The 27828-nt window shown below is 30.8% G+C and overlaps 1 protein-coding gene across 12 annotated transcripts in view; it reads right to left on the minus strand.

The window, feature by feature from the left end:
• The window catches only part of EPHA5 (EPH receptor A5), a 471809-nt gene that overhangs the window by 424547 nt on the left and 19434 nt on the right, over nt 1-27828 (minus strand). For all 12 annotated transcript variants that reach the window (XM_074272342.1, XM_074272341.1, XM_074272344.1 and 9 more), the window contains one exon: nt 15358-15422. In XM_074272342.1, the coding sequence (XP_074128443.1) occupies nt 15358-15422 (65 nt within the window). The remainder of the gene's footprint in view (nt 1-15357; nt 15423-27828) is intronic.

Here is a 27828-nt window from a genome sequence, read left to right on the forward strand (position 1 = left end):
CTATCTAGGACCTATCCAATTTTCCTGAAAGTCAAGAAAGCCAGGAAGAAACAAGGTTATATGTCACTTGTATGATCTTGGAAAAAGCATTTCACTTGGGTGCTGTTCATCACCCATAACTTGCCTTCTCATACAAGATATCCCATGCTCTGAAGTGCTTTGCACTCCTTCCTCATCTCTCTTAAAATTCCTAACTTTTTTTTTTCAAAATTCAATTCAAGAAGCACAATCAACATGAGGTTTCTCTATCCTTCCTGATATCTCATATCCAAATTACAAAGTATTAGTCTTGTAAATAAATTACAATTTTGTAAAAAAAAAACAAACAAAAATCTATTTTGTTTCTGCCTTTGTTTCACCAGTACTTAGCACCTCATACACAGTAGACATTTAAAATTCTTATTGCTTGATTGAAAAAACAAGGAGGTGATATTCATTGTCGATGTCCAATACATATCCCAAATTCAATATACTCAAAATAAAGATTCATATTTTTCTCCCCCAAAATATTCTCTGTTTCTGATGAAATAGTTTCCCAGATTTCAGCTACCTTTTGTTCTCATCTCTTTCACAATTCTCATCTTATAACAGATATCATGTCTTCTTAATTCTACCAACAAAATGTCTCTAACATCCATCATTGTCTCTCTACCTTTATATATCTATCCAAATGCAAGCCTCACCTTTTTTGTAAACTATTTCATAATTTCCTAAGAAGTCTCCATGCTTCCACTATATTTCAGCTTCAATTCTTTCTCCACATACTGATATTCCTAAAGCATAAATCTGATATCAATCATCTACTGCAAAATAGTCAATATCTTACTATTGTAGTAATATAACATAAGAAAATCACACTCTAATGTTTAAAATCGTTATTAGCTTAGTTTCCATCTACCTTTCTAGGCTTACTGTAGTCTCTTTTATTCCACTCTCTTCTAATTAAACTAGTTTGCTAGATGTTCCTCATTTGATGGCATTCCATCTACTATAAATATATCTTCGGACAGGTTTTTATTTGTTTGTTTTTATATATGAATTGCATTCCATTTCTACATCTAGCCATTGGATCCCTTACCTTCCTTCAAATACTATTCAAGTACTATGCTAAAACCTTGGGCTGTTCTTCATAGATTTTGGTATGTACTTTCTTTTGAAAACTAGTTTTAATGACTGTAATATTTTGTATTTACTTATCTGTATATGTTATATAGCCTTAATAGAATTCAGTCACCTGGAAGACAGAGTATATTTCATTTTTGTCTTTGCATACAGTGTCTTGCAAAGTACATTGCACACAATGGTTAATAATTGCTTAATAAATACTTACTGAACTGTATAGAATTGTAATGAGTCAAGAGAGGTTACAAATTTAGTTAATAGCAAAGCTAAGACAATAACTCAAATATCCTAACTGCTAGTCCTCTGTTCTTTCCATTATAATATACTCAGTTCTTTAAGAAACAAAATGTTTTACTACTATTTGTCCAATTTTATCTTAACTGAAAATTTCCCTTTCTTACTATCCCAAACTAGAAACATGATTCTCTGGTTACATTATAATTTGGAAACACATTCATATTTATTGAAGATAATTCAAGTTCATCATGAAGCCTTGATCAGTTAAAATTTACTGTCAGTTTTCTTGGATATTTTACCCATTAGTAATTTACAAGGGAATATTAGCTATAGATTTTACCAACTAAAGGATGAAATTGATTTTCCTGATGACAGTCATAGATACATACATATATATATATATATATATATATATATATACATAATCACCCATATATATAATTGCATATATGTATATGCACACATATATACATATGTGTGTATGTATATGTATTGTATATGTATATATACATATATATGTGTATATATATATATATATATATATATATATATATATATATATATATATATATATACAGCTAACTGTTAAGTATTTTGTTAATCCAATCATAAGTTTGCCATCTATTATGGTCTTATTCTTTCTTTGGTAATCAAAGATCTTCTTGACACCAGCCTAAAAATTATCATGGTTTTCCTTGATTATCACCATAATCTTCATCTGTATTTCTTACAGACTTGAAATCAGCTCCAGAATGATAAGGAAGACAAAATGCTGCTCTACCACCATTAAAGTTAATTATACAAGGAAATTCAGTTATTCAGTCTGGCATCAGAATAAAGCAAACAGTAAACCAGAAGGAACTTATTTAATGAAGTGACTTTATCTTGCAGGATTATACTTGTGGTTATGTCTTTAATTGTACAGGCTAGGAGGATTTGTGACACACAAACTGAGTAATCTTGTATTATTGTAATAATTTATAATCACAGCAGTGACTATGATTTACGGGCTTATGGCAAATTTGCATGTTATAATCAACTAAGAGAGCCATTGCACGCCCCACGATTCATACTTGTACTTAAAATGATATATTCTGCAGGATGCCTTGGCAACTATCCTATCCTAAATTGTTTAGGGTTGAGGAGAAAGTAGGGAGGACTTTCTAAAATTAATTAAGTGTCTGTACATCTTTTTAATGGATGAGCCTAAATTCAATTTTAAGAAATGTAATTGAATTAGGCAGCATGACATCAGAGATGGAGGGCTTGTCTTGCAATTGGAAGAACTAGGTTCAAGTAGATCCTTTGACATCCTCTGTGTGAACAGAGTTAGTGAACCTCTCACTACTATAGACAACTTTCTAATACTATTTGTCAGATGAGTTGCTGATCTACATAAGGAGATGTCAGTCTTCTACACCAATGAAAATAAAGGAACAAACAACCCCCCAAAATAATATCAACATCTAACCGAGTGGGTATTTATTAAAAATATTAAAATATGGGGGAATACAATAAAATATCCAAAATTAATTGTAAATGTACTGAAATAATTTAAGAACATTGCATATAACCTTATATATTGTAGTATATAACCTAGTATATTCTAATGTATTCACCTCAGCTTCTGTTTCAAATATGTGTTCATACATGCACATATATACATATGCATGTGTTTTATATATATATATATATATATATATATATATATATATATATATATATATATAGTGCATGGGTACATGTATTCTTTTCTTTTCTTGTTTTGTTTTTACTGACTTCATCCTAGGCAAGAGATTTGACTTTAAGAGCAGCACTGGGACTTTCATAACCAGGTCAGCAATCACAGGAGTGATTTTTCTTAAACTCCAAGGGAAGAATGAGCTAATAGGATATTATTGTATCATGCCTATACCAAACAAAGAGGTGTAGGCATGAGCTATAATTATACAAAGGAAAACAGAATTACACAGAGGAACACAGGAATTTCCATTGTAGATGAAAAGGGTCAAAACCTGAAGAAAGGGGGCCTAAATACTGAACTATCTAATGCTCTGCCATGAGGACAAAGGATAGGATAAATATCATTTTTTGTCATGGGGAATTAGGAAATATTTCATGTTTTCTCCATATTGGGCAGGCCTGTTATTAAGAAATCAGCTGGTAATAAAGACTTCAAAATAATGCTTTACTTTTCCAGAAACATTGGAAAGGTAAATGTTTTATGACAACAAATTACTCCCAAAATTATAGAAGCTTTAAGTCCTTTTAACATCAGATTTTTTATTTTGTTTACTTTTGAATAAAATCTTCCTACAAATATTTTACCCTTCTAAAATGAGTATATAGGACATAAATAGTTTCTTAAAGATGTGACTAACGGAATGCCAGCTCCTTGAGGCCAGGGATGGATCTTTACTTATGTATTTCCAACATTCTAAGACATGGTTAATAAAAGGTTGTTGAATTGAGAGTTGTCATTATGAATATCCCTAATTTGTTCTTTTAACAAATAATTCACTTATTATATGGGAAACATGCTGACAGGCATCAAGTTAATACACTTTTCCAGACCAGAAACTTGAAGAGTTACTCTGATCATATTAACATCTGAATATCTCTTATCAGACTGATTATTCAATGATTGACTGAATGGATGACTGAAATAATCAAAATATAGATGAATTAGTATTTAATTGGGACATGATGTTCTGCCTAATGTTTTTAACTAATATTCTTTAATTGATCCAAAGTGGTACACCTTCTATGTTAAAGGTTCTATGATGTTAGCTAAGAGATGCATAAGGGCTGATGATATAAGCAGGACTTTAAAATATCATGTAGCTGGTTATGAGAAAAGTGTAAATCCTTAAAATTTCATTACCAATGCAAGGCATTATGTGGTGCATTATCAAATGAAAAAAATATGTGCTCTGGTTTAAAGATGGAAAAATTATTCCTTACTGAATTAGCCTGAAGTTTTATAGAAATGGTATTGAGCTGGGCTTTAAAAGACATGTAGACTGGGGATGTATGGGCTGAAAATTTGGAAAAGGATTTTAGTTCAGAGAAAAGAATGTGTGAATATATTTAAAAATGATAATGAGTAGATCAAGCTGTCTAATATTTTTGGAAGCCTTGTGTATCAAAATAGCAGAATAGAGGCAGGGAGGATAGATATATTTTTATAAAAGAGGAAAGAAGAGAACACCAAGATATAATGGCAGAAAATTAAGAGATCTCAAAATACTTGAGAGCCTTAAAAGTTCATTCTTCTCTTTCTTTTAGTGAAAATAATCAAAGGGAATGTTATAGAACTACAGCACACACACACATACACACATATATTGTGGGAGATTACAAATCCCAATATATAAAGGACTTTGCTTTGAAAATTAACTCAGATTAACTTCTATGCAACTATTATCTCATGGATTAAAAACCCTAAAGATAGTAACAAAAGATTAATGATAAACAGCAATGAAATTAAAACAGAAAGATTCTTGGAGCTTCCTTTATAGGATCTTTTAAAAGGTTCATCATTGTAACTTCTTCATTAATATCTAGGAGGAAAATGGGATGCAAAACATTAACATGAAAAAATATGAATTTAAGCTTAAAGGATTTAGGTTTGAATTCTGCCCTGGCAAATTACAATCTAATCTTGAGCATATTATTTAACATCTCTGAATCATAACATTTTATTTTAAAAACTATAAACATATTCATGTATGTTCATATACATATGTATGTGTGTATGCATGTAATACATATTTGCATCCATACACACAAGGCATCCCAAGTCTTAGTACAAATTTAAACTTTAATTGCTTAAAACTTCACTAAGCTTTTACCAAAAAGAGATAGAAAGAGAAAAAGGAAGAGAGAGAGATGATAGATATTGAAATATCTACCAATATATACCAATATTTTAAATACATAAGTAAAATGCACATATATACATAAATACATACATATATCTGTCCACATATATTTTAATATATAATGCAATTGCATGTCTTAGAATTGTTTTCTTTGCTTTGTATCTATGTAGCATTTACTTATACATATGACATCACTCCAATGAAATGTAGATTTCTTGGAGAAAGAAATTTGTGTATTGAGCTTTGCATCTTCAGCACATAGAATAGTAGTTTGAGTGCTGTAAGTACATAATCAATGCTTATTGAATTTATGTGAATGAAATCCTTGACCCATCAAGTACCAAAAACCTATATCAGTGTCTGGAAAATTAGGGTCAAATTCAGTTATGGCATAATTGACTCCTCACTATGATCTGAAAAAATATATATTCTACGTCATTGATCTTTTCCTGCTAAAATTCTTAGAAAATTAAAAATCACTATAAAAAGACACCAAACTTTTCAATGACAAAACAATATAAGACAGACCAGAATTGGGATTTAGCCTTTTAACTGCCTTGTGTAATACATTTTATTGACGGAATAAAATTCCATTTGCCCCAGAGTCTCTATAATTTTCAAAAAATTATAAGGAAATTATATTAAGAGTACATATAAATGATTTTACTTCTTCCTCCCTCTCATAGATTGAAAATATTGATGGATTAGAGGGATTCTGTAGACACAGTATATATTGATTTCAATGTTCTCCCATCATACCCATATAAATAAAATTATAAGTGTGGACCAGAGGAATTGTGCTGCTAGAATTCATACTTAGCTGAAGAAACTTGTCAAAAGACCAACTATTAATATGTTTTAATTTGGAGAGAATTTAATTTCATAAGTAGAGAGTCACAGAATTCTGCTCTGTTTAAATATTTTAAATTATTTCATAAAGAGTGAAAAGAGATGATTATGAACTTTTCAAATAGCACAAAGCTAAGAACAATAGTAACAAGAATAATTAAGAAAATGAAATTTTAAAACTATAAAGTTGATTTCAAGTCAAAAAAATGAAATTGAACAGGAAAAAAAATATAAAATCTTGCCCTTTAGGTTTTTTTGGAAGGAAATTAATTGTCCAATATAAATATTCAGAATTGGATAAATGACCATCACAGAATATTCATCAAATATTCAACATCAACTTAGAAGTTCTCCAGTAGAGTGTTTTAGGGTCTTTTGAAATGTAATATTTGTATCAGTGACTTAAAAGGATAATATGATATATTTATCAGATTTCCAAAAGGAATGAAGCTCATAGGGACACCAATATGTTAGATGGCTGAGTCTGGTTAAAAAAAATAAAGAAAAAAAGAAAAAAAAAAAAAACATCCTGACAGCCTGGAACACTGGCTTAACTAATATGATAAAATTTAATAGGGATCAATATGAAGTTTTATACTTGGGGTCAAAAAAACTCAATGTCACAAGATGGAAGAAGCATGGTTAGACAGTAATTTACATGAAATATATAAAGTAGTTTTAGTCAGCTCCTAGCTCAATATTAGTCAATAGTGTGATATGGTCAGCATTAATAAAGCATGGCTTCCAAGAAAATAAAAAGGATTCAGTTTTGCTCTTTTCTGGTCAAATCATATTTAGAGTATTACATTCAGTTCTTTCCACTCAAATCTAAGAGGGATATTGATGATGTAGAGATAATTCAGAACATGGCAGCTAGTATGATACAGGATCTCAAATAAATTACAAACTAGGGGTGTTTAGTTTTGAGAAGAGAATATTCAGAAGAGGTATATGATGACTATCTTCAAATATATTAAGGGTAATCTTGTGGGAAATTCCCTTGATTCCAGAGGTCAGAACTAGCAGCAAAGGATAAAGTTTGCAAAGAAAAAACTTTTCACATCAAGAGAAAAAAAATTACTAACAGCTAATCTGAAGTAGAAATGGCTTCTCAATAGTTGTTTACTTCTCTTTGACGATCTTCAAAAAGGGACGGGATCATCTTTTGGAAAAATGTCTTAGTGGGTATTTCTTTGGAATAAAAGTTGGACTAAATTGCTGCTGAGATCCCTTCTAATGCACAAATTCTGCAAGACCCTGTGGAAAAGAGCAAATCCTCATCATATTGTTTTGGGGAAGAGAATTGGTAATCTTTAAAGTAAGTTATTTTGGTTCAACATTATAATTGTCTACCAAACAAAACTGTCTGACAATGAAATGAACTTCCAAATGAAGTAATAAATTCTATATCATTGTAAAGCTTTAACTAAGCAGAAATTGGATAGTGGGTCATCAGTAATGTTTATTAAAAAAAAAAAAAAGAAAAAAAGAAAAAAAGAAAAGACATTGCATGGTACATTGGACTACATATATTTTAGATCTTTCCAATTAATATTCAAAAATATATTCAAGAACAAATTGAGATAAATATCAAATAAGCAAAGCAAAATATCAGACTTAAAATTTGAAATAAGATTTAATTTTGTACATCTCAAATTCTATTTACTTGGATAAATTCAGGGAAATCATTTCTCTTTCAGTTTTGAATTATCCATGTACAAAATGAGTATGATAACATTTGTACTACCTACCTCACAATATTGCCATGAATAAAATGCTTTGCAGACAACTTGGTACCCCACACATTTCTGAACTATTAGTATTTAGTGTCATTGCTACCAGCATATTTTTATATCCCAAATCCATACAATTCATTATGCAAGAGTTTTTGCAAGTGGTTTTGTTTTGTTTTGATTTTAATATAATGTCATGAATTACAAAACTGATGAGTTAGAGGTACTTTCAGATGTTCAAAGAAAGACTACAATGTTATTAATGTTGTTATTACTGTCCTTTTGTTGCCATCTCCTAGTAAAAATGGCAGAAAACCTTGGCAAAGAGAGTAACTTAATAAAAATCCTATCAAATTAGTTTACACAATGGGATTAATGCATTTATGTCTCATCACTATTATGTAGGAATGATTTTTACTTCTAATTTCATTTGAAAATACTTGGGTGTTCTAAGGACTAAATAAGACATTTGTCTCACATGGGATCAAGTAGCTATAAGTCTTGAAGAACTGCTTTTTAAAACAAGTCTAAATATGGAGAAATTCAAAAACAATATTTTGCCTTCATATATGGCTAACAGCTCTTCCAAATTTGCAGATTTATTTATTTCAATTACCTTAAGGAAAATGTGGTCAGTGAGAGTAATTTTTCCCTTTTGTTTTTTCGTTTTGCTTTAAAATGTGTAATAGAAAACTGCTTTAGATTGTTCTGGGCTCTTCATTACTGTGACATTAACATCCTACAAAATAATATTTGCTCCCCTTAGAATTATTTTCTTTCCATCACTGGCCAAATAAAAAGCTTTCCTATATCCACTAATGGCTTCTTTTTACCCACTTCAGCATTACTTTCATCTTTATTATCCTTCTTATGCTCAGTATTCATCTCATTCCTTTACTTTATCCTTGGATCTTCTTCCTTCAAAACAAAGCCACGGGAATATACATATCTGAAAATGTCCTTTACAATCAAAACTAAGTAAAACAATCCAGTGGTGTCTTGATGCTTACTTTTTCCCCATTGCCTTGCTTTTATTTCATAGCTGCTGGGAAAACACACCATGCATCCCTTAAACATCAAGCACTGAATAAGTGGATCTAGTAGGAACCTTTCTGGCTACAGCCAAATCTTCAGAGAGCTATACTGTTAATGTATCCACAAACCATGCTGACTAATCTAAATCTTAGTTTGTTTTAACACCTATCCTAAATGAAGAGATTACATAAATGCCATAATGTCAAAGAAAAGTAATATTGATAGCAGATCCATCTATAAACAAATAAAATAAAATAAATCCCACTCAAATCCCTAAGGAATAAAGCTTTTACCAAACCAGTAAAATTTGTTTTTCCCATTTAATTGAAAATATGATTTGACAAGTCAATTTTCTAGCAGTGATGAATAAAGGATAATGAACGATCTTAGCATCTTCTAACATGACTATAAGAAAAAGTTTATAACGCATAATTATTCCTCTGAGTCAAAGAGGTAAAGCAAAAATAAAAACAGAGCATGTCACACACAGCTCCTAGCAAATACTCAGAGGACCTGGGCAGGGTTTCCCAGCGTGTACTGCAGGAAGCTTAGAGAAATCAATGGGGAAAAATCTACATACACTAAACTCAAGTAGGCAAATATGACTTGGGATCATTTAGAACAACAAATGGAAAAAAAAAAAAAAAAAGAGCAACATTGGAAGTTTTGGAAAAAAAAAAGTAACATGATCCAAAAATAAATAAATAAAAAAAACAAACAGAAAAAACCACCCCTAAGTGAAGTAGCATTTTATTCCAGTGGAAAGAAACCAGAGTGTAAACATCATAGGAAATGAACATTTACATGATATGCAGACAGTTGATAATGTTGTAGGTTGTGGCTGATGTGATATAAGAGTCAAATGAATTGTGAAGGCTTTAAATTATTACAGGGAATAAAAGGATAAAAAAATAAATTTGAGAGAGAGATGCTAGATAACATGCATATATTAATTTCAATATAGATATTGATATATGTATATGATGTATATATTTTGATGTATATGATATATATATATATATATATATGCATATTGAAAATTGAAATCTTAAATGTAGGAATTGTCTGTTATTAAACTGGCTTTGTGAGTAGGATGATATCCATTCTACTGATATATGAGGAAATTGTATCAATGCTATGCTTTTAAATTGCAAAAATGTTCATGAATTTCTGGGATATGATTTTTATTGTTTGATGATAGATATGATAATTTATGGATGTCTTAGCGCTTAAAAAGAGCATTATTGTTTTTGAACAAAGTTTGTTTAAAATTAGATTAGCATCTGGATCAGGAACAATGTGCCTTTGATGTTCAAATGGCAGATAAGTTGAATACCTTCGAAGTTACATATTGAATTTATTAAATATTTAAAAGGATAAAAATTAGAATATACATTCATACTGTAAATTTTTATTATAAACTGTTTCACTGCAATATCTATTTTTGATCTTCCATTTGACCCAGTCAGACCTCTGAAGACCCATATATTGCTAGATATTTATAAACTTATGGAGCTTGATTAGATTCCCCTTATTTCTTCAGTGAAAACACATTTCACCTTCACAAGGCTCTTGGGAGTGAGGTCTAACAATTATAAAACTCAGTCACATGGCTAGAAAATGTATACCTTTTTAATTTCCTAACCTTTGATTTGGTGACCCTATCAAATCAAACAAATAAAATAAGTCAAAATGTATAATTCCCTTATCCTATTCCCTCTTTTCTCATCCCTACCTATCCTAACCCTACCACATACCTCCAGTATTTCACCATGCTATGCCATTCAATTCCTTATTGATATATAAGTAATTATAGAAATATCATGAACAAACTTCCCTTCATATTAAGTCTTTCTTTCAAACACATTATTCTGCCTCTCCTCACCCCCAGTAGATATTGTTTTCCTTTTTCATCCTGTCAAATACTAGATGCTTCTTTTTTCGTGTCTCTAAACTTTCATCTCATAGTCCCTCCCAAAATCCTTTTTTGTCCCATCTTGGAGTATTTTCTTATATTTTGAAATTCTTCAAATTGTCTACATGACAATGTTCTTATAATAATTGATGTATCTAAAAGGCCTCATTTTCAAAATATATAGAGAACTGACACTAATTTATAAGAAATCAAGCCATTCTCCAATTGATAAATGGTCAAAGGATATGAACAGACAATTTTCAGATGGTGAAATTGAAACTATTTCCACTCATATGAAAGAGTGTTCCAAATCACTATTGATCAGAGAAATGCAAATTAAGACAACTCTGAGATACCACTACACACCTGTCAGATTGGCTAAGATGACTGGAACAAATAATGATGAATGTTGGAGGGGATGTGGGAAAACTGGGACACTGATGCATTGTTGGTGGAGTTGTGAATGAATTCAACCATTCTGGAAAGCAATCTGGAAGTATGCCCAAAAAGTTATCAAACTGTGCTTACCTTTTGATTCAGCAGTGTTACTACTGGGCTTATATCCCAAGGAAATACTAAAGAAGGGAAAGGGACCTATATGTGCCAAAATGTTTGTGGCAGCCCTTTTTGTAGTGGCTAGAAACTGGAAAAATGAATGAATACCCATCAATTGGAGAATGGTTAGGTAAATTATAGCATATGAATGTTATGGAATATTATTGTTCTGTAAGAAATAACCCAACAGGAGTAATTCAGAGAGGCTTGGAGAGACTTACATCAATTGATTCTGAGTGAAATGAGCAGAACTAGGAGATCATTATACACTTCAGCAATGATACTGTATGAGGATGTATTCTGATGGAAGTGGATATCTTCTACATAGAGAAGAGCTAATCCAATTCCAGTTGATCAATGATGGACAGAATCAGCTACACCCAGAGAAGGAACATTGGAAATGAGTGTAAACTGTTAGCATTATTTTTGTTTTTCTCCCCAGGTTATTTTTACCTTCCGAATCCAATTCTTCCTTTGCAACAACAACAACAACAACACCAACAACAACAACAACAACAACAACAAAATTTGGTTCTGCACATATATATTGTATCTAGAATATACTATAACATATTTAATATGTATGGGAATGCCTGCCATCTAGGGGAGAGGGTGGAGGGAAGGAGGGGAAAAATTAGGAACAGAAGGAGTACAAGGGATAATGTTGTAAAAATTATTTATACATATGCACTGTCAAAAATGTTATAATTATAAAATTAATAAAAAAGAAAAAAAAACAATTTAATGGGAAAAAAGAATAACATGATAATTTCACACAAGCCTAAAGGCATTTATTAAGTATTTACTAATGTCAGAGACTATATGAAGCACTGGGGATAAAAAGAAAGGACAAAACATGGTTCATGTCCATAAGAATCTAAGTCCACTGCATTAAAGTAAGAGCTCATAATGTTTCTGTTTGTTTGCTCCAAGACCTCACTGGGAGTCTGGTGAAGTCTATGAAATATTTTCTGAATGTTTCCATATGCATAAAATAAAATTCATAGGATTACATAAAAATCAATCATTTATTCAATTAAATCAATGAAAATACAATTGTTAAATGTGAAAACCTTAACTTTATGAATCCTAATTTAAGAACCAACATACTAAATCTGCCTTTACAAGAAACCTTTATGAAAATGGTGCAAAAAAGCAAATAATCTTTCAAGTTAACTCAAAACACATTCTTTCATAGAGGAATCTAAAATAAATTGATACCTTCATTTAAGCTATCTCTGTTTCTTTTGAAGACAAATAAATAAAATATGTCACATGGATTATACCAATAAATAAAAATTGCAAAGTAAGAACATTTACTCTAAATTAAGTTGAAATAGGAATCCAGAGAATTGACTGAGGAATAGAGAAGAGGTAAAAACTCTTCAAAATTCACAAAAAACAAACCCTAGGTGATTCATTGGGCCACCATATAGTGGGGCCCATAATATATTTCACAACATGGAGGCTACTGAAAAAATATTTCTATATAAAAGGTAATGTGAACTAATTATCCACCATTCTGAAAATTTTATCCAACTCCAAGTAGAGAGTTAATAGATTTAGAGCACAGATTGAAGCAGACTTATTTTTGTTTCTTTTCCTTTCCTTTTTTTTTGTCCTTTATTTAAAAAAATATGGCCAATATAGGACTTTATTTTGCTTCACTATACATATTTGTAATGGAATTTAATTTTTTCTTGATATCTCAATAGACAGAAAAATGGGGAGTTGAGAGAAAGAGAATTTGGAATTCTAAACAAATAAAACTGATTTTAAAAGAGTGGTGTGGATTTTAATATATTTATTAATTCAAGTCAAAATACAAATCTTCTGATTATTTAATTTGCTTTAGTAAAAGTAACAATGTCACATATACCACAAAACATTAAACATCAAGAAAGAAGCAGTTTTGGCATTAAATTGCAAAATAATGGGCATTTCATTCAATTTATATGAGCCTCAGCTACCTTACCTGGAGAGAGAGGGCTGCAATGCTTTATATTTCAGGGCTAATCTGTCTCTGAAATTCCAGCATTTTAAGCTTTTAGGAAAAGCTTTAAAACAGAAACAAAAGACTAATGCAGGAACAGACAAGAGCAGAATTGTCCAAACAGCTGCTTTGTGGTTAAACCTTGAAGCAAGGAGGAGGCATGATAAATACAGGGAAAGTGACCATGAAGAATACTTGAAAAGCACACCAAAGCACATCAAATGTTGGGGTATGGTCCAATTTCAGGGGAACAATAAGGAAAAGGAAGCCAACTTGTATAGAACAATCAGGGAAGAAAAGGAAACAAAGGTCTAATTTTGCTTTGCTTTGTTTTGGTCTGATTTTGGAAGACATTAGTTAAAACTGTAAATCTAAGTAGCAGAAAAGTAACAGATCCTCCAAACATCATGCCCCTAAGGAATATCATGAGAAAAAAACAAACAAACAAACTTCAGTTGTATGAATAATCCAGAGATCATTGTTCTGGCCTTGGAATTTTTAGCCAGGTACATTCACATAAAAAGCAACACAATCTGTTATTACAAATGATTTTGTGTTTAATATGCATATAATTTGTATTTGTTTTTGAGTGTTCATATTGATTTTCCCCAGTAGAATAAAAAAATCCTTACAGTTAGAAACACACACACACACACACACACACACACACACACACACACACAAACACACACTATTTATTTATTTTGACTTTGAATGCCATCTATCAAATACAAAGTCCAACTTAATAGTTTATTTACAATGTCCTGTTAAATTGAATCAAATCATTGTAACTTGATTTTAATTTTTTTTCACTTTTCTACAATCAAATGAAATAAGCTCTCTTAACATCGTTATCTACTGCACTTATTCGTTGTTGTTGCTGATATATAGAAGATAATTATTTCTTCCCCAAAGTATACAATTACAGTATCAGAGTAAATAGAAAATTCTATAAAATATTTAGGTTGCATTATCATGCTAGTCCTTGATTCAATAGACATTCTCAAGCAGTAACTGAGATAAGTAAAAACATCAGAATCACAAGTTATTATATCAAGGAAAACAGCAAACTTATCCAACCTCTTAAAAGTCCAGAAATTCATTCAGTTATGAAATATGATCAGTATTACATATCTATTAGAGAACTTTAGGTTTTCTAAATGTTTGTAGCAGAGATGTTTAATTCCAACTTGGAATTTTTTCAACTAGATAGAACTAATCTAAAGAATAATCATTGTTTTAAAAATAATGATGAAAAATATAAAATTAATTCACTTGCTTAAATAATATTCCCCCAAATAAAAAAAAATAAAGACAAGTAGTTAGCAAAGGATATATTTTTCCTTTAATGGATCAAAACCAAAAACAAACAAACAAACAAAAAACATTTTGATTAATTACTAAATGTCTATCAGGGAAAACATTTTCTTCAAAAAGTCCTCTGTGGAACCTCAAAAGAGGAACTTTGATATGTGATTTAGTTATACACTTGAGAAAAATTTTCGTTCAATGGAAAATCATGGAAGCTCTATTATAAAAATGTCTATCTTCTACATTGTATTGAATGAAATAAAAATAGTCAGGCTCTGGATTTGATTCAATTTTAATAGACAAATAATGTCAATACATCTTTTATTTCTTATGTTACATAAATGCATAATGCTAGTAAATCACCAATAAATTAAAATGTTCTATTTTCAATAAATTAATTCAAATAATTTGGCAACATTTCCTCTGAATAGTAACTAGCCTCTGTCAAAGCATCACAAAATAAAATTAGAAACCTGCATCAAAAACCTTTCTCATAACAAAAAAGCAGACATTGCAACCATAAATGAGCTACTGCCCTTTCTTAACAGAGCTTCCCCTCTGAACAAGAAACCCTCCAAAACATAGATTGGCTTTTATTTTTGTTGTTAGCTCCTCCTAACAATAAGTTTCTTCTGGGAATTTAAAATCATCACATGTACCTTAACACAGAAACTATTCATGCATCTTGTTACTTACAAAGAAAAGAAATATTGAAAGACTTACCCCATTTTTTGGGTAAGCAATCCATCCCAGATCCCCCATTACTGTGCGTGAGTCTAGTAAATTCACTAAAAAAAAAAGAAAGAAAGAAAAACATCAAAACAAGAATGAAAGAGAAGTTATAAATTACTATTCTTATAGCTTCTGGAACCCTGCCTTAGTATCTTAAAAACTGACATTAGATTAACCATTCATTATAAACAAAACATTTTAAAAGAAATTATTTCAGTGATGAAAATTCCTTTAAGTAAATATTTTTTTAGAAATTAGTACATGTTATAAAAAATCTAAAAACAGGCCATTCTCCTCACTGTTTATTTTTTCCCACGTGACTATTAAAATGAGATTCAATTCATACTTTTTTTTTTTTAATAGCAATCATGTCACAAGTTGAGACTATATTTCTGAGTTAAGCTGCAGCCATAAGATTATGGCTCAACTCATTGCATTTTGTTCTGAAAAGCTGTTATGGAAACAATTAGCAAACAATTTACATTAAATAGCAATAAACTATTCCCAAGCTTATAACACTTTTTGTGGTATTACCCGAAATCTGTAGTTCAAATAGTAAGTGTAATTAAGAAATAAATCTACACACACTTAACCAAGCCAAATAAAGTGATTGCTGTTCTCAGTGCTGGTACTAGATTTAAAGGGCTGCTCTATTCTTTGATATTACAATCAACTCTTGTTCATAAAGTTTGCTATGGTATAAAATACATCTAATAGAGAAATATTATTTTTCTAATTATGGTGGCAATAGATAGGTATATTTATAGATAATTTGAATCAACATAGCTTTAAATATATTTATACAAATATATACACATACTATATGAAGAAAGGAAGGAAGGAAGGAGGGAGGAAAGGATGGAGAAAAGGAGAGAAGGGAGGAAGGGAGGGATGGAAAAAAGGATAGAGGAAGGGAGGAAGAGAAGGAAGGCCAGATGGAGGGAGAGAAGGATAGAGGGAGGGTAGGAGGGAGGGAAGGAAGGGGGAGAAGAGGGAGGGAAGGAAAGGGGAGAGAGAGGGAAGAAAAGAAGGAAAGACAGAGGGAAGGAAGGGAGGGAGGGAAAGAGGGAAGAAAGGAAGAGGAGGGAGAGAGAGGGGGAGGGAAATAAAGAAAGGAGGGAGAGAGAGGGTAAGAAGGGAGAAAAAGGTAGAATGGACTGCCTTCATAGATTATAATATCAACCAATAATTATCAGATTAGTCATCATAGTTTATCACTGAGAAAGAGAAGTTCGGTGCATAAACAAAGAAAATGAAGTAAATAAACATTTCTATGCGGCTGAGTACGTACTAAGTGATTTTAATATAAATATTACAAGGGAGGAAACTGAGACAAATAAAAGTAAAGTGACTAGCCTAGGATCATATGGCCAATAAACGTCTGAGGCTACATTTGAACTCAGAACTTTCAGACTCCAGTTCTAGCACTTGACCCATTATGCCCCCAGAGAGATGACATCTGTGACTTATCTTTTATCTTGACTGGACTACATATTCAAAGGCCCAAGTTTAAGATATAATATGAGTCAATAGATAGATTAGAAAGTTTGGATTCTGGCAGGACTGGGTTTGAATCCTGCCAATGATACATATATAACCAATTGTGTGATCTTCTTTGGATTTTGATATTTTTCATCAATAAAACAAAAACAAATAGATTAAATGGCTTCTAAGATCTGTTCAATCTCTGTATCTGTGATCCTATGTTATATAACTCATACCCTCAAGAAGCTTAGAAGTTACTGAATTAGAGTATGGTTCAAAATTGTGTCTAACAACAAGAAGAAAAATTTGCTGTAACTATGTAGCTGTGTTGAATTCAGTTAAAGAGGGGATAGTCCCATTAAAAGTACTGGGAAGAAGCAGGTATATAGCCCTATAAATCTCAGTATATATCCTGAAAGAATCTAAGAGGAAAGGCAGGAGACATTACAATACTAGAAAGAAAGGGATTTTGATCAGAGGTGTTTGTATACTACACTTCTAGAGGTAATTAACATGATGCATAGAGCTGACAGTCTCTAGGGACAAAAGACAAAAGTTTGCCCTCTCAGGGAGGAAACGTGGCCTTCTGGGAGGAAAATTATTTTTCTCCAGAAGTTAGCATCTTAAAGCAAAACCCCATTCACTCTTACTAGTTATTGCTCCACCAGGAGTTCAGGTACCATTTTGTTTCTTCTTGCTTCTCCCTGGAGCTTCCTCCTATCAGTTTAAAAATACCACTAATCTACAGATGATGAATTTCTACAATAAAGTTAATATCTGGAAAGCTGAGAAAAGGGGTAAAGGGAGAAAAGGAGAGGAAAAGATAAGAGAATGATTCCTCCATTCACCCTACACACACACACACACACACACACACACACACACACACACACACACTTAGAACACAGCAGATTAGGGATATTGGTAAAAACTAAAGAAGATTTCTCTCTTTAAAATTTATAACTTGGCATTCATATTAGAAAATTGAAGGAACAATAACTATTTTTGAAGGTATCAGGCTATAAATTAACTTATAATCCACCCCCCAAGTCACATATGATACAAAATGGTTCTTTTGAAAATTTTCAAATGGGTCTATATTTTAAAATTTCTAAAAACTTCCAATGAAATGTGTTACATGGATGGAAGTTACAAAGAAATTTCATGACATTAAATAATATATATTATTAGTTTATGTAGTAAGTTTATAAAATTGAATTACCTGAAAATTTACTGTTAAGATTCAAGCCATGAATCAATGATTCTGAAAAATCTAACAACACCTGTCTAAACATTCCCCGTGCTTCAGATGGAGATATTCTCTTTTTTCCCCATCATATTACTTCTTTACTGCATCTCCATGATATTATTATATGAACTAATTTATGTTCATTAATTTGAAGTCACTGGGACTTGGCCAAGGCCAATTAATCCATTGTTTCTATTACTTTATGATTCAGTTTCACCATTATTCACCCTAAATTCCTCAGTATAAAAATAAAGCCTAAATCTCAGAGGCAATCCGATAAAGGATTAGGATTTCACAGAAAAACTAGCAAAGAAAATATATTATCTCTTCCAGGTCACTACAGACCAAATGTATTCGTTCAATACAATAGCTATGGAAATGATGGTATGACCCAGAAGTCACTCTTTCTATGATACTCTTTTTTTTTTTTTTTTTACTTAACTCAGCTATTAAAAAATAAGACACTTTAGAAAGAGATAATTTGCAATTGTGAAATTTAGAAATGTATGCCCTAAATCTATTACAGAATTGATAAAAAGTCTTTTTTTTTAAAACAATATGACAGTCACTAAGCATTCTCTATACTACAATTACAGTAATTAAATTGTTCAGAACTGTATATATTCTTGTAAATTGCAATGGACGCACAAAGAATATTGATCTTCATTATACAACTTAATTAAAACTTTTCCTCAAGAAGCCACTAATGAATGTAATTAGAAGAAATGTTTGATACCACAGAGTTACTTTCGAAGACATTAATTACGTAAAAGAAATTTTATAGAAAATGTTTTTAATTCATTGTCTTTCTTTTAGAGAAATTGATGTCATTAAGCTCATAGATAACCTTTCAAGTTGACTTCTGTATTTCATTGTCTAATCCTGATAAATATGGGCTATTCCATCCAGATAAGGCTTCAGTTCATCTAGAAAAATTGCCCCTTCAGGTCAATGAATATTTAGTTTGACTGTTAAAAGAATGCTTAGATCATTAAAGAGATTAGCAATAAAAATGCAATTCGGAAACTGCTTCTTGGAACCAGTAACTGAATTGTCAATACAAAGTTTATAACTGCCACCTCCACACCCCCCACCTCCAAGAAAACAAACCAAAAATGAGAAATAACTAGTGTTCCATGGCAACCAAAACCTCATAAATAGAAATTCACTACATTAACTAATCCATATTTAAAAATGCAATATACCCTAGTAGAGGTAAATCAATTTTTCATAGAAAAGTTAGTGTGCATTTTTTAAATCTCAGGATTGCTTGATTTGAGGGTCAGATTCCATCTGCAGTACTGTATTCGTTCTTAATAGGAATTATGCAATTAACTTGCATAAGAAAAAGAGTGAGAACTGATTTTGGGCTGAGGTTTCTTTGGTGAGGGTCAGTTCTGAGTGGGATTCTATAATGAGGGGGCTTGACAACTGAATGTCAACAGAAAGCCAGCCAGGAAAAGAAATGGGAAGACATGATAAAGGGAAAAGAAAAACAAAGTGCCAGTGAAAGAAATGCTCTATTTTGTAGTGTCATCCATGCCCTAGTTGCATTAACTAGTTCAGATTTCAGTTGCAGGCTATTGGTACATCAGATTATTTCTGTAGTGTAATATCAAATATCTCTATACTGCTTTAAGGTTGGCAAAACACTTTATGTGCATCTTTTTATTTGGTATTCACAACAAACCTTTAAGGTAGATACTAAATTTAAGCCAAAATTTACAAATACAGAAAATGAGGATCAGAGAGGTTGTTAGTTGTCCATAATCATATAGATAAGAAATTTTGGAGATAAATTTGAACTCAAGTCACCTTTACTCCAAGTCCATAACTTTATCTACTATACCAAACTGATACATTATCATCTAGATCTATGTATTAATGCAGTTGATGAACATGATGAACATGACAAAGAAAGGGACTTTTGGTTATTATTTTTATCCTTAATGAGTAATTTATTTCTAATATATGTCTCAGGAATGTGTAGTTCAGGAAGAAAGAAGAAGAAGAAGAAGAAGAAGAAGAAGAAGAAGAAGAAGAAGAAGAAGAAGAAGAAGAAGAAGAAGAAGAAGAAGAAGAAGAAGAAGAAGAAGAAGAAGAAGAAGAAGAAGAAGAAGAAGAATGAGGAGGAGGAGGAGGAGGAGGAGGAGGAGGAGGAGGAGGAGAAATTGAATAAAATAACATATTGCAGTCTCTATAATGGAAAATCCTATATCCATCTTTTTTTTTTCAAATCTAACTTGACACAAATTAATATTTTCAATGTCTTCTGAAAGTTGAGTCCTTTTTAAAATTTTTGCAAATTCAATCATACCAATTAATTTATACTTAATTCAGCAAAATAAATAAATAAAAAATTCAGATATTCAGTGATATACTTGTATATAGTACTGAAGGCCAAAATATATATGTATGACATCATGTAGGGTTCAGTTCATTAAAATAATTTAAATCCAAGTTCTTTACCTACATATTAATAAATTCTTCTATTTGGCATTTATGTTCCTTCGCAACCCAACTTCAAATTTTCTCTGTGGAATGTTTTTGTACTATATTCTAATCAAACATGCTTATTTACTATCTTCCATATAAAAAAAATACACTTTATTTCTCTCGTAGTGTCCACAGTTTTTTTTTTCCTTTGCTCAAAATGACTCCTTCTCTATGACTTTTCCTTAATGTCTTCTCCCTCCTAAATTAATATTTTCTTTCCCTAAACCTTAAGTTATTTTATATTTATTTGGATTTATTTAGTACTGACTTATGTGTATGCATATTTAAAACTCTCATTCCCCCACTAGTAGATTATACCATGGTGTTTCTCTTTTTTAAAAAAAATCCTATACTTAACACAATAGTTTACACATGACAAATACTTGGTAAATTCTTATTAAGTGAATGAACAGCATGATCTTGTTTCCAGAAAGTAAGAAGAGAAATCACAATGTATCACCTGAAGAATACTTCTCCAAGTAGAATGCAGATTCTGAACTAGAAGGGACCTTATGATCCATCTAATCTAATTCACATTTTACCAATGAAGAAGTAGTATTCAGAGATAATAGTCATACAGGTAATAAGTAAATGAATCCAAGTTTAAACTCACACCCCCTGATTTTATATCCAGTATTATTTTCACAGAATCATAGTACCTAGCCAGTTAAAAAGTAAATGTAAAACAAAAATGTAAAAAACAAACAAACAAAAAGTAAAAACAAAATGTGAGAGAATAGGGACTGGTGGCTCCCTAATAAGTATATGTTTTTTTTTAATTTTTTTTGGGGGGAAGTTGTTGATCTTATAAGAACAGTACAGAGTTTTGTTTGTTTGTTTTTGTTTTGTTTTTGGTTTGGTTTGGTTTTCTAAGCAGCTTGGTTATTTAGTGACTAGGGTGTTGATCTTGGAGACAGGAAGTGTTTGAATTCCACTTCTATGCAAGTCATTTAACCTGTTTTAATCCATGTTTTCATCTATAAAACTGGGAATAATTAGAAAGAGCTATTGTAGAAATCAAATAAGGTAATGATTGAAATGTTTTTTGTTGTTTGTTTAATCTCAAAGTATCATATACACTATTATTATGTTATTATTATTTTAGTCATTGTCATTGTTTTGGTTATGGTGGTGATGATGATGATGATAGTAATAATTGTTATGACACATTCAGGACATATCAGGTATCATCTGAAGAATGGTCAAACCTTATGACTATTATATTTCTACTGATTTTTCTTGTCACTAGAGGAGATTCTTAAGGACATTTAAGATTTAAGTTTGGGAAAAGAAATTAATAACCATAAGTTAAAAAAAAAAGTTGTACTATAATTATTTCCAAAGAACATATTGATTATAAAAAAGCAAAAATATGTCTAATATAAATAATTTGGCCATTTTTTGAGAATGGGATTTAGATTTCTGGATCATGTCTTTAAAATTAGAAAGATAGTCTAATATTTAATATTGTAGTATACTCTGTCAGAATGTACTTATTTTATTTTTCTGTCTATCTGTTCAAAATCCAGAAAAAGGAACAACAATAAGACCCACATTCTCAAATGCCAACATGCAAGTTAACACTGTAAGAATAGTAAGTAAAGTGATCTAAAGATCTAAATATGAAAAGATAAACCTGACTTCATAAATATCACAGTGAGTTGGTAGAAAGAATACAAGACTAGATTATGGTTATAGAAGAGTATGCCTTTTATAAAGGGAAAAAAGAAATCAAAATGGAAGTGGACTATAATAATATATATCATTTATATTCACATATGTACTCATATATACATTACATCTTGATCTAGAAAGAAATTTTGTAATCATATGAATTCTCATGGACACAAATTGAATGCAAACAACCAAGCACAGTTGGAAATACTTTTCTCTTTCAGAATTTACTAAGGAGGTTTGGAAAAAAGTAAGTGATGATGAATTAATGAAAGAGAGCTCAAGCTCAACATGGAGGCATGACACAGAAGTAATGAGTATACATTTCTAGAGCTCTATCTCTTCCAAAAGTGTAGCACCTAATAATTTATGGACTTCCCATAAAGATAATTTCATTGTTCACATGATAAAGAAATAAAAGTTTTGCATCTAATTTTTACCAGAAAGTACTGGTTGATGGAGTTCAAATAATAAGAATCTTTCTGGGGGTGATGGAAAAGAAATAAAGTAACCACTTTATCTTAGAATTTGTGAGAGCAATGAGGAAAGGACACACCTAATAGAGTTTTGAATAAAATATGTCAATGTTTTGAGAAAGGATAAATGAGTCTAATAGTTTACAATAAAAAATTTTAAACTATATAACAAGATAAATTCTAATGAGAAAAAAGGGAAAATTATTAAAAAGATATTTCTGCATAGTGAAGTCATTAACTAACTTGAATTTTTAAAACAAAGATGGAAAAAAGCATAATTAACAAAGGATAAATACAAAATTGTGGCATAGTGCTATGGAAGAGTGATAGGGGTGTTAAATCTCAGAATAAACTGAAATTGTCAAGAAAATTAGGGCTGACAAAATGCTGTTTCTTTGTAGTTTAAATCTATACTGGGGAGAAATAGGATGATCAAAGGATTAAAGTCACTACTTAAGTGGATTTGACAATAGTAACTGAAGTGAGAAAAGGAATAATTTCTCAACTTTTCATTTTCTTCTTTTTTTCCCTGAAAACCAGAATAATCATTGGATTGGAAAGGATAGAATGAAAATGGTTAACAAATAGTTGAATCCCTAAATTAATCTAAAAAAGAAAGAAAACATCTACCTACAGTGGCCCAAGATGAATTCAATCTCATGATTCAAAAGAAGCTATAGAATATGATGATAGTATTAATATGGTTGCAGATGTCACAAAGAGAATATGGTAAATAGAGTCAAGATTCACAAAAGCTCTTGACTGTTTCCATTGAATATAATGAGAAGACCTTTTACAGAAATAAATGTAAAGTGTCCTTATCCTTGGATTTTAAAAAATAATCAATTTATAAGAAAAAAGGGGTTATAAGGATATTGAAACCCTTTCAGTATGATACACATTAATTGAAGAACATATCATGTTTAACTTGAAGAAAAGTAGTTACAGGGAAGACATAATAGCTGTCCCTATAGTATCAGAAAAATTATGTAATCCAGAAGGAAGAACCAAGTACCTAGTATGTGTCACCTACTATGCTAAGTGCTTTGCCAAATATCTTATTTTATCCTCACAACCACTCTGAGATAGTTAATGTTATTATCCTTTGTATTTTAAACAGATGAAGAAATTAAGATATACAGAAGTTGTTTTTATTTTAAAAGATGAAGAAATTAAGGTATCCAGAAGTTAAGTGTGCACAGCTAGTAGGTCGAAGAAGCTAAATATGAATGCAGATTTTCCTGACTCCAGGACAAGCAAACACACTATCAATCACATCTCATAGCTGCAGGGGAAAAAACAAAACACAACAAAACAAAAAAATTAAACAAATTAAACAAAATATTTTTTTTTACATTTAATATCAGGGGAAAGCTCTAACAATTAGTTACATGAAAAGGTAATGGATTAAATTGTGAGGCAGTAAGTAGGTCTCCCTTCTTTGATAGTCTTAAAGCCTGACTTGACCATTACTTAAATGGTATAATTTTTTTTTTTGGAAATGGGCTGTCCAATGATGTCCTTTCAAATTTGAAAATATTAGGGTTCTGTGATTAACCTGCAGTACCTCCATTGGACCCATGAATGAAATAGATATATTATGTTTCTGAGTTCCACCTCAACACAGATCTTAAATACTCTTTAAGAAAAACTCATTCAAAGCAATTCAAATAATGAAAAACAACCATAGTTGAATAATTTTCACACCACAAAACAGACAATTTACATTGTCTGTAGAATCTATATTAGGTAAGCCTGGTCCTGTGGACAATATATCCTTTATAGAAAAGGCATAGTATTCATCAGGTTAAATTCTAGGTAAGGCAAATTCACAAAAATGGAAATAAATTTGCTGGTATTTGTATTAATTTTAAAGCTTTTCTTCAGAAAATGTTGTCATTGTGTTGTCTTTAATATTTTGCTCTTGCTTCTGTGACTTTACCTACCTCTTAAAGTCATGTTGTGAGACTAGTTTGTGTTTAAGATTTCTCCTCCACTTCCAAAATCCTGTGTAACTAAGAATCTATGTGCAATGAGAAGTATATCAAAAATTATGAATCATGTGCATCTAGGAGTAAGCATACTATAATATGATAATAGAATTACATATATAAAATGCGGAAACCTTCAAACCATTTATATAGTTATACAAGGCTTTAGTTGTTCTTGAGGGAACCACAAATCATTATCAAATTTCAAACAGTAAATCCTGACTTTCTAAGAAAGAGAGAGATCTATTTGGTATATAAAGAAAGGCATAAATCTAAGGATCACATAGAGTTTTAAATTTTTTCCTCAAAGCTTGGCACATTTTTAAATGACAGGCAGGAAACCATGGGGCATACACTTGTCCATGCATATTTTGTCCTCAAATGTAAAATGAAGCCCATGAAAACAATTAGAATAAAATGGAAAATATATGCAAAGCTGATTCTCTGTGTTGAGTGAAGCCTTATCCCAATCCCTAATTATCTCTAATGCTTGATTGAAATATACAAAACTGCAAAAACAATCTATATAATCATTAACTTTCTAGCCTTCAGGGTAGGATAAATGATGATGAAGTCTAAACTTGCACCAAAGCTTTTTTTAAGATAACACACAAGGGGGACATTTGCACATGCTCATATGGAACATTTTCAACACTCCTGCATGTATTAGGAATGGACAAACAGATGGGTGAGCCTGGAATAGTTCATCTAAAATGAGTAGTGACAAATTTTCACCGAAAAAGTGAATTGTGCTAATCAAATAAACATCACCAGCTTTCTTTTTGATAAAATCAATGCATATTAACTAGTTTCTGAGGTTCATCCAGACAAAGAACTGGGCTAATCTTTTAAGTCACTTAATTGCATGACTTTTTTTTTCATTATCAATCAAATATTGATTTATATAATCTAAGAAATAATGGCCTAATGTTTCTAGTAAGTACATGTCAAAATTTTGGGACAGCTATCTATTATATAAAATATTTGTTTCCTTCTACATGAGCACAAAAGTACCACTGGGTTTAAAGTAGGGTGGGCTTGGAATCTCCAACCAAATCACTAAAGCATAAAGCATGGTTTATAGGAATAAATTTAATCTGGCTCTATTCTATTCTAGAGGAGTCATGGAAAGATAGGTATTTTCCTAGAATTAACTTATGGTTTAGATCTGTTGTGATCCACTTTTATATCTGTGTGTATACATATGTGCATGTGTATATATATATATATATATATATATATATATATATATATATATATATATATATATATATATATATATATATATACATATAGAACTATAAAAAAAAAATCCAAAGCCTTCTCCAACATTGATCCAAACAACAAAATTATAACATAAAATCAAATCTAGAAAGCCAGCTAAGTTAAATCTCATTCCAATGTTTGTCATTTTGTGATTGGATTATTATTTTTAAAAATTTTAATGTGATGCATTACTTAAGTTTTTTAAAGGCTACTGGTCATCTTGAATTAGTCTTTGCTTCCTGATATCAAGTAAATTTAACATTTAAAAAATAAACCAACTTTTTATGTCAAAAGTTTCTCAACCCATTAAAAAACATTGCTAAAAGGTCCAGTTGATTGACTCAATTATTATATTAAATGTAGTTCACTGAAAAAAATATTTTAGTTTTCTACAAGTTTATATCTTTAAAAATGGCAAAGTGGATTCACTTAAGAAACACTTTCTTCTCAGCATTCTACACAGATCCTACAATGCAAAGAATATGTGGTCAATTTTAGACAAAATGCCTTGTCAATGGATTTTACCAATTATTTGACCATTCACTGCTTGAATTAAGCTTTCAGTCACCCTCTGATTTCAGTGAATCCTCTGAATCATTAACTTTTTCCTAGTGACTCCTGGGATGAACATTTGTATTTAGAGATGCAACTGAAGCAATTATGTTGCCATTTATTAAAACATGAAGAGGATTGGAAAAGATATGGCACTGATAATCATTTACCATAATGCAAAGAATTAAGGTATCTATGTAGAAGAAACATTTCTACTTGCTCCCAAAGAACCTTTATTTGAAGGATCAGTATCAAAATTTTCTCTTTCCACCAAAATTCTCCTTCAGTGCCTAATTGAGACATGGGATTCTGGAAAGATCTTTCAATGAAATACAAACTTTGGCTCATAGAGTGAAATACAAACTGGAAAGAATTTGAGGATGTACTTGGCAATGACCTACAGTAGATATGAGAAATGGCATGGCTAACTTCAAAGACATGATTTAATGGAAAAACTGACACCAAGACTTTTATATATTGGTTTAGTTTTTGTCAATAGTAACTCTTAAATTATAGACAATCTCAAGTGTAGACCAAGAAATCACATTAGGGGAAAAACAAACAAACAAACAAAAAAAAAAAAAAAAAAAAAAAACCAGAGCTTAAGAGACAACAGCCTCAGCCTATCTAAGCTTTTATCTTCATGTTCACAAAATCATGTTGACATGTTAATTTATACTATAATAATGTTGATGGAATAAATATTAAAATATATTCTATCCTTAATCTAAGTAAGGGAGAAAAAGGATAACTATTTGGGAAATTCAGTGCATACAAATGGATATTATGTGTGTATGTGTGTGTGTATGTGCGTGTGTGTGTGTATGTGTAATCCTCATAAGATATAATATTAATGCATTGATACTTTTGAAAGTAGTTTTTTTCCCTTACTTTATCACTTTTGATGTGAAGGATATACAATTGCATGTCTTTAAGTTAAAATTATAGCATGTACAATCTCTAACCAAAAAAAAGACCAAAAAATTCCAATTGTCCATGCTTTCTAAGGGAAACACATATGGAAAGTATACAATCAATAATGTTCAAAGTGGCAAAAAGAGAATATTCCTCCACAACCACCTTTTTTTCACAATAATCTATAGTAACAGGCACTAATGAGACCATGCTACACAAAATCTCTTCATCATCACAACTTCAATATCTCATTCCTCATAAATCTCTTTTGTCTATTTTATTACATTGATGCAAGTACTCATTTTCCTGTTATTTTTTCCTGCTGTGGTAAGAATTTTTATAAAGTTGTAAATCTAAA

The sequence above is a fragment of the Sminthopsis crassicaudata genome, chromosome 6, assembly GCF_048593235.1.
Source record: "Sminthopsis crassicaudata isolate SCR6 chromosome 6, ASM4859323v1, whole genome shotgun sequence".
Taxonomy (NCBI): Eukaryota; Metazoa; Chordata; class Mammalia; order Dasyuromorphia; family Dasyuridae; genus Sminthopsis; species Sminthopsis crassicaudata.